The following is a 17257-nucleotide window of genomic DNA, read 5'->3' as shown; positions in this document are numbered from 1 at the left end:
GACCGGGCATGTGACGGATGCCCTGAGAGACCTTGGCAGGCTGGCTAAGCACCGGGTGAGCACGTCCATCCCCTGCTCCGCCCCTACCCTGCGGCCTAGTCTGTTTCTGCGGTGGTGTGTCACCCAGCAGCCAGCTGTTGGTGGCACAGATGGTGAGTGATTTTATAAGTGCTGGTGCTTTCTCTGCACAGTTACGACCTGCAGAAATGCACTTACCTGCTCCTTCTCTGTTGTCATGTTAAAGCTCGAAATTGTCTGTGTGTCTGTGTGTGTGTATGTATGCCTACACAGGGCTGTTGTAGCACAAGATTGCATTACATTGCCTCCTAGAGAACTGACGGCCAGTGAAAGCCCCTGATATTCTGCAGCTCTGTGAAAAGATATGTACGGTGATGTAGATTTAAATTAGAAGAGGATTTCTATATTTGGGAAAAAAACCTGATTTTCAGTCTTGGGACCTAAGCTATTTAAAACACATAAAATAAGGAGCCCAAAAATACCATCTGAATTAATGATAAAGGTTAACACTTGTCGCATTGCCGGGCAGTTTTTGAGAAAAGTCTTTCAGATCATTTCCTAGGATTTCCTTCCCTGTACTGCCAAACATACTTTAGAGCAGTTATTCATCAACAATTTTCTAATTAGAATTATTCTTATTTGTTCTCTGTACTGCACATTAATTTTTACATTGATATATATATATATAAATTGTTTATAATATTCAATTTGAGGCTTTAATCTATATATGGGGCTGTTCATCTGATTTTCTTCTGTGTGTCTTGGCTTCTTAATTTTGTATGTAAACTTCTTGTAGTTGTGTCGTCTTTTGTTACCTCTGTCTCTTACTGTTCTCCATGCAGGACTAATCACAGAATGTCGGTAGAGGAAATAATAATAATGCCCAACATGGATTGAACACATTGTGGTGCCTCACACCATTGTAAGCTCTTTATGTGAACCATTTAGTCCTTATAAAAGCCCTATGAGATAGGTGCTGTTTTTATGGATGAGGAAACTGAGGCACAGAAAGGGCAAGTGATTTGTCCCCAGTCATACAGCTGATGAGCCAGAGAGGCGGAATTTGGCTCTAGAATCTGGGATCTTAAATACTATTTTGTACTTTCTCTCAAATACTATGCTATAATCTCTCTAGATATTTGCTAGATAAATATCTCTAGATATTTATGCACACCCTTTTATTATTTATTTTAGCTATAATAGCTTGAGGAATATAAGTGACACTGTTTTGTTAGAATAGCCAGCTCCAGTTTTCCCTGTGCTTATATGGCTGCTTTTGTGGTACAAAGAGCATGGGGAAGGTGAGGGGCCCACTCAAAACCCAGCTTGGTCTCTTTCACCAGCTGGGGAGCTTGTGCTGAGCTTTGTCAGAAGAAATGGAAACTGATGGCCTTTGGGTGGTTCGGGCTAGTTTCTGCTCTCTCTTCTCCCCATCAGCTGTGATAATGAGAGTTGAGTGTATTTGATTAGGTGGGAGAGAACAAGAGAGAGAATATAAGGCAAGAAAATAGTAACTTATGCCCCTTGTGTGGACATTTTATGGTAGGAATTCTGAGTGACTAAATCTTTTTAATGTGGTCAATGAAAACTTTACACAAGATGATAGAAGTAAAACGAATTCCTAAAATGTTTTTAGAAAAGTGAGATTTGACAGCCAGGAAAAGACCTGGACCATCAGCCTGTGGCTTTAATGCCCCCAACTGGTCAGCCAGCATCGAGCTGATGGTCCCGGGGAGTCTGGAGCAGCATCGCGCCGCCCTGGAATGAACGTGACGTTTTTCTCTCCGGCAGATATCGGTGTAGGGTGCCACCAACCCAGGATGATGCAAGCCCACGAGCTGTCCCAGTACTTTCGGATGCCAGAGATGGTTGACTTCCGGCAGTACGTGCGCACCCTTCCAACCAACACGCTCATGGGCTTCGGTGCGTTCGCAGCGCTCACCACCTTCTGGTATGCCACGCGGCCGCGGGCCCTGAAGCCACCGTGCGACCTGGCCATGCAGTCGGTGCAGGTGGCGGTAAGTGGAGCCTGGCCGCCCCCGGGCCTCTGCCTCTCTCTCCACAGGTTCCAGGCCCTATCGAAGGCGGCGTCGGGCACGATCCTAATCACAAGCAGATATTGGTGGGGCACTTTGTAAACTGAAGTGTGCTCCCCAAACAGAATTTCAGCAGTGATGAGAAGAGGAGGGCAAAAAAATAGGGCAGAGGGACACAGGCAGTGATGCTGCTTGGGTGTCTGGCCACATCACACGGAGCAGAGGCTCGTCCCCGTAATCTCATGGGGCTTCTGCCCTGCGCTGGGTCCTGAGCTGTGCCCGGAGGATTCTGAGAGGGGAAAGGACAGGCACAGGGTCCCTGCCCTCAGTGGAGAAGGGGGTTGTCAATTGTTAGAGAAAGAAGGATTTCACCTGTGGTTGTCTGATACCTGGAACACACTGCACAGGGGTTAAAAAGGACTCAGGTATTTCTTTTTTTTTTTTTGGCTGCACACTCATTAATTACTTCTTTATATCAGATTTTTTTTTAGTTGAGTTTTTAGAACAGTTTTAGATTTACAGAAAAATTACAGAATTTCCATACCCCACATCTATTTCTGCTATTATTAACATCTAACATTAGTATGGTACATCTGTTTTTTGTTTTTGTTTTTTTTAAGCTTTTTTTTTTAATTCTTGAATTTTATTTTATTTTTTTATACAGCAGCTTCTTATTAGTTATCTGTTTTATACATATTAGTGTATACATGTCAATCCCAATCTCCCAATTCATCTCACCACCCCCACCCCCACCCCACCGCTTTCCCTCCTTGGTGTCCATACGTTTGTTCTCTACATCTGTGTCTCTGTTTCTGCCTTGCAAACAGGCCCATCTGTACTGTTTTTCTAGATTCCACATATATGCATTAATATATGATACTTGTTTTTCTCTTTCTGACTTACTTCACCCTATATGACAATCTCTAGATCCATCCACATCTCTACAAATGACCCAATTTCATTCCTTTTTATAGCTGAGTAATGTTCCGTTGTATATATGTACCACATCTTCTTTATCCATTCGTCTGTCGATGGGCATGTAGGTTGCTTCCATGACCTGGCTATTGTAAATAGTGCTGCAGTGAACATTAGGGTGCATGTGTCTTTTTGAATTATGGTTTTTCTCTGGGTATATGCTCAGTAGTGGGATTGCTGGGTGATATGGTAATTCCATTTTTAGTTTTATAAGGAACCTCCATAGTGGCTGTATCAATTTACATTCCCACCAACAGTGCAAGAGGCTTCCCTTTTCTCCACACCCTCTCCAGCATTTGTTGTTTGTAGATTTTCTGATGATGCCCATTCTAACCAGCATGAGGAGATACCTCATTGTAGTTTTGATTTGCATTTCTCTAATAATTAGTGATGTTCAGCAGTTTTTCATGTGCTTCATGGCAATCTGTATGTCTTCCTTGGTGAAATGTCTATTTAGGTCTTCTGCCCATTTTTGGATTGGGTTGTTTGTTTTTTTGATGTTGAGCTGAATGAGCTGCTTGTATATTTTGGAGATTAATCCTTCGTCCATTGATTCATTTGCAAATATTACTCCCATTCTGAGGGTTGTCTTTTTGACTTGATTATAGTTTCCTTTGCTGTGCAAAAGCTTTTAAATTTCATTAGGTTCTATTTGTTTATATTTGTTTTTACTTCCATTACACTCGGAGGTGGATCAAAAAAGATCTTGCTGTGATTTATGTCAAAGAGTGTTCTTCCTGTTTTCATCTAAGAGTTTTATACTGCCCGGTCTTACATTTAGGTCTTGAATCCATTTTGAGTTTATTTTTGTGTATGGTGTTAGGGAGTGTTCTTATTTCATTCTTTTACATGTAGCTGTCCAGTTTTCCTGGCACCACTTATTGAAGAGACTGTCTTTTCTTCATTGTATATCCTTGGCTCCTTTGTCATAGATTAGTTGACCGTAGGTGCTTGGATTTATCTCTGGGTTTTCTATCCTGCTCCATTGATCTATATTTCTGTTTCTGTGCCATTACCATATTGTCTTGATTACTGTAGCTATGTAGTATAGTCTGAAGTCCAGGAGTCTGATTCCTCTAGCTCTGTTTTTTTCCCTCAAGATTACTTTGGCTATTCAGGGTCTTTTTGCCTCCATACAAGTTTTAAGATTTTTTGTTCTAGTTCTGTAAAAAGTGCCATTGTTAATTTGATAGGGACTGCATTAAATCTGTAGATTGCTTTGGGTAGTATAGTCATTTTCACAATATTGATTCTTCCAGTCCAAAAACATGGTATATCTCTCCATCTGTTTGAGTCATCTTTAATTTCTTTCATCAGTGTCTTATAGTTTTCTGAGTACAGGACTTTTACCTCCTTAGGTAAACCTTAGTTAGGTTTATTCCTAGGTATTTTATTCTTTTTGTTGCAGTGGTGAATGGGATTGTTTCCTTAATTTCTCTTTCTGATCTTTTGTTGTCAGTGTATTGGAATGCAAGAGGTTTCTGTGCATTAATTTTGTATCCTGCAGCTTTACCAAATTCATTGATTAGCTCTAGTAGTTTTCTGGTGGCGTCTTTAGGATTCTCTATGTATAGTATCATGTCATCTGCAGACAGTGGCAGTTTTACTTCTTCTTTTCCAATTTGTACACCTTTTATTCCTTTTTCTTCTCTGATTGCCATGGCTAGGACTTCCAAAACTATATTGAATAATAGTTGTGAGAGTGGACATCCTTGTCTTGTTCCTGATCTCAGAGGAAATGCTTTCAGTTTTTCACCATTGAGAATGATGTTTGCTGTGGGTTTGTCATATATGGCCTTTATTATGTTGAGGTAGGTTCCCTCTATGCCCACTTTCTGGAGAGTCTTTATCATAAATGGGTGTTGAGTTTTGTCAAAAGCCTTTTCTGCATCTACTGAGATGATCATATGGTTTTTATTCTTCAATTTGTTAATACCACATTGATTGATTTGTGTATATTGAAGAATCCTTGCATCCCTGGGATAAATCCCACTTGATCATGGTGTATGATCTTTTTAACGTGTTGTTGGATTCTGTTTGCTAGTATTTTGTTGAGGATTTTTGCATCTATATTCATCAGTGATATTGGTCTGTAATTTTCTTTTTTTGTAGTATCTTTGTCTGGTTTTGGTATCAGGGTGATGGTGGCCTCATAGAATGAGTTTGGGAGTGTTCCTTCCTCTGCAATTTTTTGGAAGAGTTTGAGAAGGATAGGTGTTAACTCTTCTTTAAATGTTTGATAGAATTCGCCTGTGAAGCCATCTGGTCCTGGGCTTTTGTTTGTTGGACAATTTTTAATCAGAGTTTCAATTTCATTACTTGTGATTGGTTTGTTTTTATTTTCTATTTCTTCCTGGTTCAGTCTCGGAAGGTTGTGCTTTTCTCAGAAATTGTCCATTTCTTCCAGGTTGTCCATTTCATTGGCATAGAGTTGCTTGTAGTAGGCTCTTAGGATGCTTTGTATTTCTGCGGTGTCTGTTGCAACTTCTCCTTTTTCATTTCTAATTTTATTGATTTGAGTCCTCTCCCTCTTTTTCTTGATGAGTCTGGCTAATGGTTTATCAATTTTGTTTATCTTCTCAAAGGACCAGCTTTTAGTTTTATTGATCTTTGCTATTGTTTTCTTTGTTTCTATTTCATTTATTTCTGCTCTGATCTTTATGATTTCTTTCCATCTACTAACTTTGGGTTTTGTTTGTTCTTCTTTCTCTGGTTCCTTTAGGTGTAAGGTTAGGTAGTTTATTTGAGGTTTTTCTCGTTTCTTGAGGTAGGATTGTATTGCTATAAACTTCCCTCTTAGAACTGCTTTTGCTGCATCCCACAGGTTTTGGATGGTCGTGTTTTCATTGTCATTTGTCTCTAGGTAGTTGTTGATTTCCTTTTTGATTTCTTCAGTGATCTCTTGGTTATTTAGTAATGTATTGTTTAGCCTCCATGCGTTCGTGCTTTTTACGTTTTTCTCCCTGTAATTTACTTCTAATCTCAGTGTTGTGGTCAGAAAAGATGCTTGATATGATTTCAGTTTTCTCAAATTTACCGAGGCTTTATTTGTGCCCCCAGATGTGATCTATCCTGGAGAATGTTCTGTGTACACTTGGAAAGAAAGTGTAATCTGCTGTTTTCAGATGGAATGTCGCATAAATATCAATTAAATCTATCTGGTCTATAGTGTCATTTAAAGCTTTTGTTTGCTTATTAATTTTCTGTATGGATGATCTGTCCATTGGTGTAAGTGAGGTTTTAAAATCCCCCACTGTTGTTGTGTTACTGTTGATTTCCTCTTTTATAGCTGTTAGCATTTGCCTTATGTGTTGAGGTGCTCCTATGTTGGGTGCATATATATTTATAATTGTTATTATATCTTCTTCATGGATTGATCCCTTGATCATTATGTAGTGTCCTTCCTTGTCTCTTGTAACATTCTTTATTTTAAAGTCTATTTTATCCGATATGAGTATTGCTACTCCAGCTTTCTTTTGATTTCCATTTGCCTGGAATATCTCTTTGCATCCCCTCACTTTCCGTCTGTATGTGTCCCTAGGTGAAGTGCATCTCTGTAGACAGCATATATACGGGTCTTGTTTTTGTATCCATTCAGTGAGCCTGTGTCTTTGGTTGGAGCATTTAATCCATTGACATTTAAGGTAATTATCGATATGTGTGTTCTGAATTACCATTTTCTGAATTGTTTTGGGTTTGTTTTTGTAGGTCCTTTTCTTCTCTTGTGTTTCCCACTTAGAGAAGTTCCTTTAGCATTTGTTGTAGAGCTGGTTTGGTGGTGCTGAATTCTCTTAGTGTTTGCTTGTCTGTAAAGCTTTTGATTTCTCCGTCAAATCTGAATGAGACCCTTGCTGGGTAATCTTGGTTATAGGTTCTTCCCTTTCATCACTTTAAATATATTGTGCCACTCCCTTCTGGCTTGTGGAGTTTCTGCTGAGAAAGCAGCTGTTAACCTTATAGGAGTTCTTTTGTATGTTATTTGTCATTTTTCCCTTGTTGCTTTTAATAATTTTTTTGTCTTTAATTTTTGTCAGTTTGATTACTATATGTCTTGGCGTGTTTCTCCTTGGTTTTATCCTGCCTGGGACCCTCTGCGCTTCCTGGACTTGGGTGGCTATTTCCTTTCCCATGTTAGGGAAGTTTTTGACCATAATCTCTTCAGATATTTTCTCGGGTTCTTTCTCTTTCTCTTCTCCTTCTGGGACCCCTATAATGCGAATGTTGGTGCATTTAATGTTGCCCCAGAGGTCTCTTAGGCTGTCTTCATTTCTTTTCATTCTTTTTTCTTTATTCTGTTCCACAGCTGTGAATTCCAGCATTCTGTCTTCCAGGTCACTTATCCGTTCTTCTGCCTCAGTTATTCTGCTATTGATTCCTTCTAGTGTAGTTTTCATTTCAGTTATTGTATTGTTCATCTCTGTTTGTTTGTTCTTTAATTCTTCCAGGTCTTGTTAAACATTTCTTGCATCTTCTGGATCTTTGCCTCCATTCTTTTCCCGAGGTCCTGGATCATCTTCACTATCATTATTCTGAATTCTTTTTCTGGAAGGTTCCCTATCTCCACTTCATTTAGTTGATTTTCTGGGGTTTTATCTTGTTCCTTTGTCTGGTACATAGTCCTCTGCCTTTTCATCTTGTCTCTCTTTCTGTGAATGTGGTTCTTGTTCCACAGGCTGCAGGATTGTAGCTCTTCTTGCTTCTGCTGTCTGCCCTGGTGGATGAGGCTATCTAAGAGGCTTGTGCAAGTTTCCTGGTGGTGGGTAGAGGTGGGTGCTGCTCTGGTGGGCAGCAGAGCTCAGTAAAACTTTAATCTGCTTGTCTAGTGATGGCCCCCCCCCCCCCCCCCCCCGTTAGGTGTTTGGCCTGAGGCAACCCAGCACTGGAGCCTGCAGTGTCCTTGTCCCTGAGGTGAGACGCAGCCACCACCACCACCACCACCACCACCACCCCCACCTCTGCAGGAGACCCTCCAAAACTAGCAGGTAGGTCTGGCTCAGTCTCCCCTGGGGTCACTGCTCCTTCCCCTGGCTCCCAATGTGCACAGTACATTGTGTGTGCCCTTCAAGAGTGAAGTCTCTGTTTCCCCCAGTCCTGTCAAAGTCCTGCAGTCAAATTCCACTAGCCTTCAAAGTCTGATTCTCTGGGAATTCCTCCTCCCAGTGCCGGACCCCCAGGTGGGGAAGCCTGACATGAGGCTCAGAGCCTTCACTCCAGTGGGTGGACTTCTGTGGTATAAGTGTTCTGCAGTTTGTGAGTCACCCACACAGCGGTTATGGGATTTGATTTTATTGTGATTGCATCCCTCCTACCGTCTCACTGGGGCTTCTCGTTTGTCTTTGGTTGTGGGGTGTCTTTTTTGGTGAGTTCCGGTGTCTTCCTGTTGACGATTGTTCAGCAGTTAGTTGTGATCCTGGTGCCTCTCACATGAGGGAGTTGGGACTTGGGGAGTTCTAATAGGATGAGGCCGGACTGGGAGCCTGCAGGGTTAATGTGGCTGCAGAATTTAGGATGGGCGTGAAGAATCAAGGACATTCAAGAGGTGTGTAAGGTGGGATAGGGAGGGTGGGAGGGAGGGAGACGCAAGAGGAAGGAGGTATGGGAACATATGTATATGTATAACTGATTCACTTTGTTATAAAGCAGAAACTAACACACCATCGTAAAGCAATTATACTCCAATAAAGATGTAAAAAAAAAAAAATTCAGGAAAAAAACAAAGAGATGTGTAATGTAGAGTTGGGTGCCATGGTTGTGTTTAACTTGGGCAAACAAAAGGTCAGGCTCTCATCGCTCTAAGAACCAAGCAGAGGGTGGGGAGGTGATCCGGAAGTCCAAAGGGAGGGTCTCAGCGCTCCTGCTCTACCTTCCTTCCCTCAAGAATCTCTTTTTAAGGTTAATAGAAAAGATGATGCAGCCAGGTGTTCACTGGTGCTTTGACTTTTTTTTTTTTTGCGGTACGAGGGCCTCTCACTGTCATGGCCTCTCCCACTGCGGAGCACAGGCTCAGCAGCCATGGCTCATGGGCCCAGCCTCTCCGCGGCATGTGGGATCCTCCCGGACCGGGCCACGAACCTGTGTCCCCCGCATCGGCAGGTGGACTCTCAACCGCTGCGCCACCAGGGAAGCCCTGATGCTTTGACTCTTCACATACTCTCTGTAGTTTTCTGCTTTCCCCTACCCAGGTCAGAATTCATTTTCAGGATTTATGACTCACAAAAGAAAAGCATTGGGAAACAGAATCACCTCATATACTTTTAATTGTAGCAGTGAATGGTCGCCCCCCACCCCCTCCCTGCCCTCCTCTGACCCGGACCGATGGTCACGAGCAGGAGAGTGTGTCCTTCCAAATGAAGCCCTGGCCTAATTAATACCGTTTTGTTATTTATAGGGTTTCAGTTCTTTGTTTCATTTCAGACAATTTCTTGGATTCATTAATGTGAAACTCTTAAAATATATAAAATGATATGTCAGTGTAATTCATGCCAAAATGTAAAAATAGAATGAACTACTGCTGAGGAAAGCTGGCTTTGTATTTTATTTCTAGTTAGAAGGTAAACTTAGTATTTCACAACAGCTAGTCATATACCAAATGTAAATAGAATTTAATTTTTTCTAATATGTGTGAAGTTTTTGGCATCCCTTCTCTTCTGGCAGAGGACCTGGTGTCTCACCGTAGCATTGCCATCACTCTGAAAAGAGTACTTGGCCAGTATAGATTTAAGATATTTTTAATTAAGCAGTAACTGTAAAAAATAAAAAAGCCAAATTCTTATCGTATGAGAAATTGGAGAGGCACTTACAATGTGGTTTTTAAGTTCCAGTTTAGCATAAAGTCATTGAGCCTTATTAAAATAATCATACATGTTCTCTGTAGAACCATTTAAAACTGCAGATAAGCAGAAAGAAAATTAAAATCTCTAATTCCATTACCTGGGGTATGGGCTTCCTGATTTTTCTCCTTGCTTATAGGAATAGATTTAGCTCTGATTTTCAGAATTTGTAGGTCTTAGGAAGAGATACAAAATTTGCTTTGCATATCTAAAAAAGAACTTAAAATATTGAATTTGGGATTATGATACTTAGTAATATAGATGCTTTTATCTAGCTAGCATCGTCATATGGACTTCCATGGCAGAAAGAGTAACTTAATTCATTAAGTGTTAATCAGGAGCCTGTCTGGCTGGCACTGTTGAAGGGGCTGATCGGCCGAATAAAGTATTGTTGCTTTGTTCCCACTTTGAAGCCAAGTAAGCACCATTTGCCCATCCCCACCTTCACACCCCCCTCCCATTTTGCATAGGCAGTTTTTTCACCCTCCTCTTCCCGTAAGCTCTTCATGGCTGTGAGAATGAGAGGAATCTGCCCTTTGGGTTTGGCTGCATCTCATCACTACCCACATGGGCTGCTTCTCAGTCACACTTTTCTTTTAAAGCAGCAGCACAGAGGGGACTTCCCTGGCAGTCCAGTGGTTAGGACTCCACGATTCCACTGCAGGGAGCGTGGGTTCCATCCCTGGTCACGGCACTAAGATCCTGCATGCCGCACAGTGTGGCTGAAAAAAAAAAAAAAAGAAAGAAACTAGAACCACGGTTCTTTATCAGGAAGAACTTGAAAGAAGCAAACTAAAGGTAGCACATCCAGCCTGTGGAAGATGTGCTCAGTAAATAGCAAGCCTTTCAAATTCAAAAGTCCCCTCCTCCAGGGAGGCCTCCTTGATGCCATTGCTCATCTGGACAAACCTCTGGCCTCCCAGCTCACGTGCCCACTGTGACACGGACTGGCATTCTTAGTCCATGTGTGCAGGTGCCTGTGGAGACTGTCACTCAGTAGGATTTCCCCCGTGGCTGGCAGAGTCACGCTCGACACAGGGTGTGGGTGTAAAGACCTCCTTGCAAACTGGCAAAGCAATTTCCACACGAGAAGAGAGCAGGTCGTTGTTTGAAAGCTTTTATGAAGTTCTTACCCTGGACTTGTGGAGACAAAGGGGTGATGATGGTGCCCCCCCCCCCAAAAAAAGAGTTGAACTCCTAGAAATAGTGAGTAGAATGGTGGTTGCCAGGGGCTGGGTGGGTGGAGGAAACAGGGAGAGGTTGGTAAAGGGTCCATACTTCAGCTGTCAGAGGAATAAGGTCTGAGGGTCTGATGTCTGACATGGTGACTGTAGTTGGTAATGTTGTATCGTGTAATTGAAATTTGCTGAGAGAGTAGAACTTAAGTGGCCAAAAAAGATTTAAAAGGGTAAATATGTGAGGTGATGGATGTGTTAATTCGCTCGATGGGGGGGGATCCTTTCACGACACATGTGTGTATCACATCACATTGTCCACTGTAGATATGTTACAGTGTTGTCAATTACACCTCAGCAAAGCTGGACAAACACAGCAAGAATGGCGATGCCCTTCGGGACCTGAGTGGAGGGGCTTAAGCGGCTGTTGAATTGGGCAGGATGAGAGGCAGCAGCGTCGGGACGAGCCCAAGGGGAAGCTGCAGGGGCAGAGCAAGAGGAAGGCTGTCCAGGAAGGGCAGGTGCGGCCAGATGACGGGAACACTCACTCCTCTGACACAGCCCTGGGGGCGTGCAGAAGACTGGCAGGGACGTTAGCCTCGTCAGGCCTTAGTCTGAGCCAGGTCCACACTAGGAGAAAGGGAGCGGGCAGCCTTGTTCCTGCAGTCATATGTAAATATGAACATAAACGTGAACATCATTCTCATCTCTGGGAAGCCTGGGAACAGTTGACTAGGAGAGCGTGTGAGACTTTGGAAGAATCCCTTGGTTTGAGGCTGTGGCTTCATATCTGTCTGGAATCCTTGTGTAAATCTGTGATTAGGCATTAACGCTCACTTACTTAACCATTTGTAATTGCAAGCTTCTGTCACTGTTCCCCACGGTCTGTTCTTCCCTGTGATATGATTATGCATGTGGTCAGGTAAAGAGGTGGGCAGAGATGTGCCCTTCCAGCCCCACCACTGGCGACTTTGCTGCTGTGATATTCAGAGAATTTTCACACAAGTTTTCCAGAAACATCACAACTTCAGAGGGCATTTTCAGCCAGTTGTCCTAGCAGTTGGGGCACAGAGGGTGGGATGGAGGGGAAATGGGTTCAAGCCCTGGTCCGGGAAGATGCCACATGCTGCAGAGCAGCTAAGCCCATGCACGACAGCTACTGAACCTGAGCTCTAGAGCCCATGAGCCACAACTACTGAGCCCATGTGCTGCAACTACTGAAGCCCGCGTGCCTAGAGCCCGTGCTCTGCAACAAGAGAAGCCACCGCAATGAGAAGGCCACACACCACAACGAAGAGTAGCCCCTGCTCGCTGCAACTAGAGAAAGCCCGTGCGCAGAAACGAAGACCCAACGCGGCCCAATAAATAACTAAATAAGTAAATTAATTAATTAGCCTCGCCCCAAGCAAGGTCCACTCCTATCGAATGAAACATGGCAGATGTAGGCCTTCTGAGCCTCTGGGCAAAAACCCCGCCTTCACAGCAGCCTCTAAAGGGCCGAGCAAGGGTAAGGAACAGACGCGTTTCCTTCAGCCTGTGAGGTAGTGCCTCGCACGTTCTCAGTGGCCAGCACTCGGAGATGCTACAAGCAGGCTTGTTTTGCTGGACCAGTGTGTGTTTGCGGGAATTTGGATTTTGTGACTCTGAACTCGCTCCCCTTCCACGGAGGTGGGAGGGGGCTATTTTCCCTTTGTGCAGGTGGCTAGTTTTCTCTGGTGACCAGATTGACCTGTGTTTGGCGGCACAGAACTGGTTTGCTAAGTACTGAGTCAGCCTCCCCCACCCCTTAGGCAGGTCCTCCCGTCAGTACAGGGGGCGCTCAGGAAGCTGAGAACTAGAGAGGAAGCTGGGGTGGGGGGGCAGGAAAGCCTCCTGAGGATTAGAGGACAGTGATAGAGAACCAGACCCCCCCAGGTGGCCACCAGGATCTGGGCTTGTCTCCTGCAAGGTGGAGATGAACCATGTGTGGGCGAGTTTGAACCCGGATGTCCTACAGGCTGGTCTGAAGCTCGCTCTGCCGCATTTTAGACGTGGGATTGAGATGGGAAGGTCTCCCCACCGTCTGTTTGTCCATTTTCTCGTCCTCAAAGTGAATACTTCCTTCCAAACCTCCTGCACTCAGATAAGAACACCCAGCACCGGTTGTAACGGATGCTTCTGCCCCTTCTACACTCACTGTGTGTAAAGGATCTCAGGAAGTTGGCTGGTTAAGTGGTGAGCGCAAGTAGTAAACCTGAGGGTTCATGGTTGCATGGTTACATTTATGTCAACATAATGGAGGAGTCTAGGGATTTTTAAAATACCCTGTTCATTATCCTAAAAAAATCTGATTGGGAACATCACCTATTGGCTGGTCTTGAATAAAGGCCCTAGTTTGCTCTGTCAAAGATCTCGTGTTGCTGGATAGAACTGATGGCCAGAGAGCCTCTAGGTCCCCGGATGGAAAAGTCTCTTTGTGCCTGTTTATAAAAGGCTGCAGGTGATGGTGGCCTAAACAGGTAAGATGCATGTGAAATCTACGTGCTAGGAGGAGTGTATTTTACATGGACGATATTGGAAAGAGCAAAAAAAAGTCATTTTTACCCCCGAGAACTGTGGTTTCCACCTGCTGCTTTTCTCCCTAGAGGTGGATTAGATAAAATCCAGCCCAGTCTTCAGCAGCCTCTTTAGATGTTACTGGGTTCTCCCCACTCCCTCTCTGCTGTCCCTTCCTTCCCCTCCTCCCTCCCTCCCTCCCTCCCTCCCTCCTACTTCCTGCCCTCCCCCAATCCATCTCCTTAGAGGAAATAAACAGTAGTAACATAATAGGTGGTTGACTGTTGGGGCCATTTTCTAGATGGAGATAAATGGGACCACAATTTATAAAGCTCAGGCCTTTCTATCCCTGAGAAATCCTCAAGGATGTAACAATTTGCTTTTGCATTTATTCATTCATTCATTCATTCATTCATTTATATTTATTTTTGGCTGCGTTGGGTCTTCATTGCTGCGCGTGGGCTTTCTCTAGTTGCGGTGAGCAGGGGCTACTCTTTGTTGCGGTGCGCGAGCTTCTCATTGCGGTGGCTTCTCTTGTTGCGGAGCACGGGCTCTAGGCGCACAGGCTTCAGTAGTTGTGGCTCATGGGTTCTAAAGCACAGGCTCAGTAGTTCCTCGGCATGTGGGATCTTCCTGGACCAGGGCTCGAACCCTTGTCCCCTGCATTGGCCGGCAGATTCTTAACCACTGCGCCACCAGGGAAGTCCCTGCTTTTGCATTTAAATATGGGAGTGATGCAAAATGAGTCTCACCATCAAATGTTCCTTTTTCTCAAATATTGGCAAGAGCTCTAGTGCTGGAAACCATCGATTCACAGATGTTCACTGTCTTCCTGTCCTTACTGCCCCTGAGGGGAACTTGAACTTTTATTTCCTAACTCAGCCCACATGGGGAGACTGACCTCTAGAGGAACCTTTGCTTGTATAGCCATTGCCAAATATCCTCGTGACCGCGATTTGACGGTAGGGTGGTCACTACCCACTGACTCACAATCTTTTCTTTTTTCAAAACTGGGAAAACTGTATAAACCACATTAAAGAGGAAAGAAAAAACCCTTAATCCTCCCTGACTCAATCTTATTGGCCAATTTCCTGCACATTCCACTGGGGTTGTCTGCATAGCTCTCCCTGTTTTTTGAGTACAACTGAAACCCTCACCTTCACCCCCGATCTGTAGGTTATGTCAGAAGTCCAGAAAGGCCAGATTTAAAATATTTCTTCATTTAAGTAGGTGTTCCTAGAAATAGCTGCATGTACTTGGATAACCCGATAGTTAAATGCCCTGCCTTTGAAATGGCTCAATTTTGTAGCACATATGGACTTTTGAGCTTCTGTTGCACTCAGCATGTAAGCCCTTACCTTGCAGGTGTAACTAAGGTTGCTAACACCCAGGGTTTATGGGTAGCACTTTTGCTCAAGATGAACGGTAACTCGTATGCACATCAAAAATGATGAGTCCTGGGCTTCCCTGGTGGCACAGTGGTTGAGAGTCCGCCTGCTAATGCAGGGGACATGGGTTCGAGCCCTGGTCTGGGAAGATCCCACATGCCACGCAGCAACTAGGCCCATGAGCCACAGCCACTGAGCCTGCGTGTCTGGAGCCTGTGCTCCGCAACAAGAGAGGCCCCGATAGTGAGAGGCCTGCGCACCACGATAAAGGGTGGCCCCCGCTCGCCGCAACTATAGAAAGCACTCGCACAGAAACGAAGACCCAACACGGCCAAAAATAAATAAATAAATTAATTAATTAATTTAAAAATTTTTTAAAATATTATTTCTAATTGTGTTAAAAAATGCACATAATGTTTACCATCTTAACCATTAAAAAAAAAAAATGATGAGGCCTTACGGGCATACTGTGATCATCATGGAGCAACAAAACACAGACCTTGTTGCTCGGTCTTCCCTACCCTCATTTCACTCAGCTCCTCTCCTGAAATTACAGAGTACGCCTTACAGTTAAGTGACAATGTGACCTGTCACCCAGTGTTTCACCTATACCTTAAATTGTACAGTTCTGGCATAGAATTCATTTACTGCTTTATCGTCAAACTTTTGCTACTTTGCTAATTAGAGTAATAATAAATGTCTTGTCCTTGGATTACTTTGCCAAGATGATGGCCTTACTTGGGATGTGATTAACTTTAACTTTGATTTGGCTGTTTTACCACCATGCTTCTCAAAGTCCTGAAGATCATATACCACCAAAATGGTAGCATAACCAAAGAATTACTTAGGCAAAAGTTTGTTATAAAACGATACTCGAGAGTAGTGATTCTCAAAGTAGGAACTGGGGAGTTGACCTGTTGTCTTGAAGAGATAGGGTCTCCATATATCCAGAGCTAAACTTAATCTCTTTTTTCAAACCTACCCCCAGTCCCTAGTTTCCTATTTTGGATAAACCGGAACTGCTGTTGTCTCAGGCCTCTGACTCTCCCTTCCTGTTTTCCTGCATCCAGTTACCTACCAGTCCCATTCATTCGTGCTTAGCGCCTCCAGTCTCACGCCCCTGCCCCAGTCCAGGCCCACGTCAGCTGGTCTCTGTCCATCTTGTTCCGTACACTGCTCACCCTCCTTGTAGATTTTAAAGCATTACCCGGGTCTTCACCACTCCCCTGCTGGGGACCTTAATGCCTCCAGGCTGGCGCACCAGAGTCCCCTTTTGCAGAGAAACAACTGAGTAGTGCCACGGATGAGTAGTGCCACAGATGAGTAGTGCCACGGATGAGCGACTGTCCTGAGGAGAGGTGTAGGTGGCACCACACTAGGCTGAGAGGTCATGAGGGCCTCTCTGCGGGCCACCAGGCTGCCTGGGCCTTCAGACCATGTGGTGACGTGCAGAGCAGGTCGCAGGTCGGGCGGGTGGCCAGGAGACAGCTATTTAATGGCGGCTGGCTCCTCTTTAGCAGGCACACCTTTTACTTTACTCAGCGTTTTTTCTCCTTCCCATTTTCTGTCTTTCAGTCTTCTGTCTCTCTCTTTCTGTCTTAGCCGTGATGCCCTGGGTCTTTGGGGTAGCTTCCTGGGTTGAAGAGGCTTCTGATGTTTACTATAAAGCCACGAATTGCTTCTGAATTTTAATCTGAATATTTGTTGGTGAAATGATATAGGCTAAGAAGGACTGGCCTTGTAGTTAGGACACGTTATCAGGTGTCTGAGTAACATTGTGCACATTAGTGTTTTACAGGAAAGTTCTTGTTTAACTAAAACTAACCCTGGACATGGACACGTGATATCCCCATTTTACAGAAAAGAAAACAGACTCCGAGATTAAGCAATAATAATGCAGGATTCTCAAGGGAAGAGATTTTTCCATCTTTATGTGCACGAAGAATAACTTCTTTGCTTTTATAAAGTAGCATGTTGTAGTTAATAATGGTATTTGGAATCATGGCTACAGGTCTTAGAAAGTTTCTGCCAAGATAAGACTGTATGATGATGAGAAAATATGATTGGGTGATATTTACCCCAGAAGACTATTAGCAGTTGTAGAGCAAGAGTTAAACACACATATGTAGCACATAGTAGATATTCAAAGAACGTATATAAACGTATAAGCAAAAAAAAAATGCCGGGAAGGAGCTCACCAAACTGATAACGGGCTAGTCATTTTTTTCCTCGACATACTTCTATACTATTAAACATTTTAATAAGTATATAAATGATAACTTTTTTTTTTTTTTTTTTTT

General features: G+C 43.6%; 1 protein-coding gene across 1 annotated transcript in view; it reads left to right on the top strand.

The window, feature by feature from the left end:
* Positions 1 to 1838: 1838 nt before the first annotated feature.
* The window catches only part of ACSL1 (acyl-CoA synthetase long chain family member 1), a 47331-nt gene continuing 31912 nt past the window's right edge, over positions 1839 to 17257 (top strand). Inside the window, 1 exon segment of the mRNA XM_007472293.1 lies at positions 1839 to 2036. Within this exon segment, the coding sequence (XP_007472355.1) occupies positions 1839 to 2036 (198 nt within the window).

This window comes from Lipotes vexillifer, unplaced genomic scaffold (genome assembly GCF_000442215.2).
Source record: "Lipotes vexillifer unplaced genomic scaffold, Lipotes_vexillifer_v1.1 scaffold951, whole genome shotgun sequence".
Taxonomy (NCBI): Eukaryota; Metazoa; Chordata; class Mammalia; order Artiodactyla; family Lipotidae; genus Lipotes; species Lipotes vexillifer.
The sequence above is the reverse complement of the archived record's forward strand: the minus strand, read 5'-3'. Positions and strand labels throughout refer to the sequence as shown.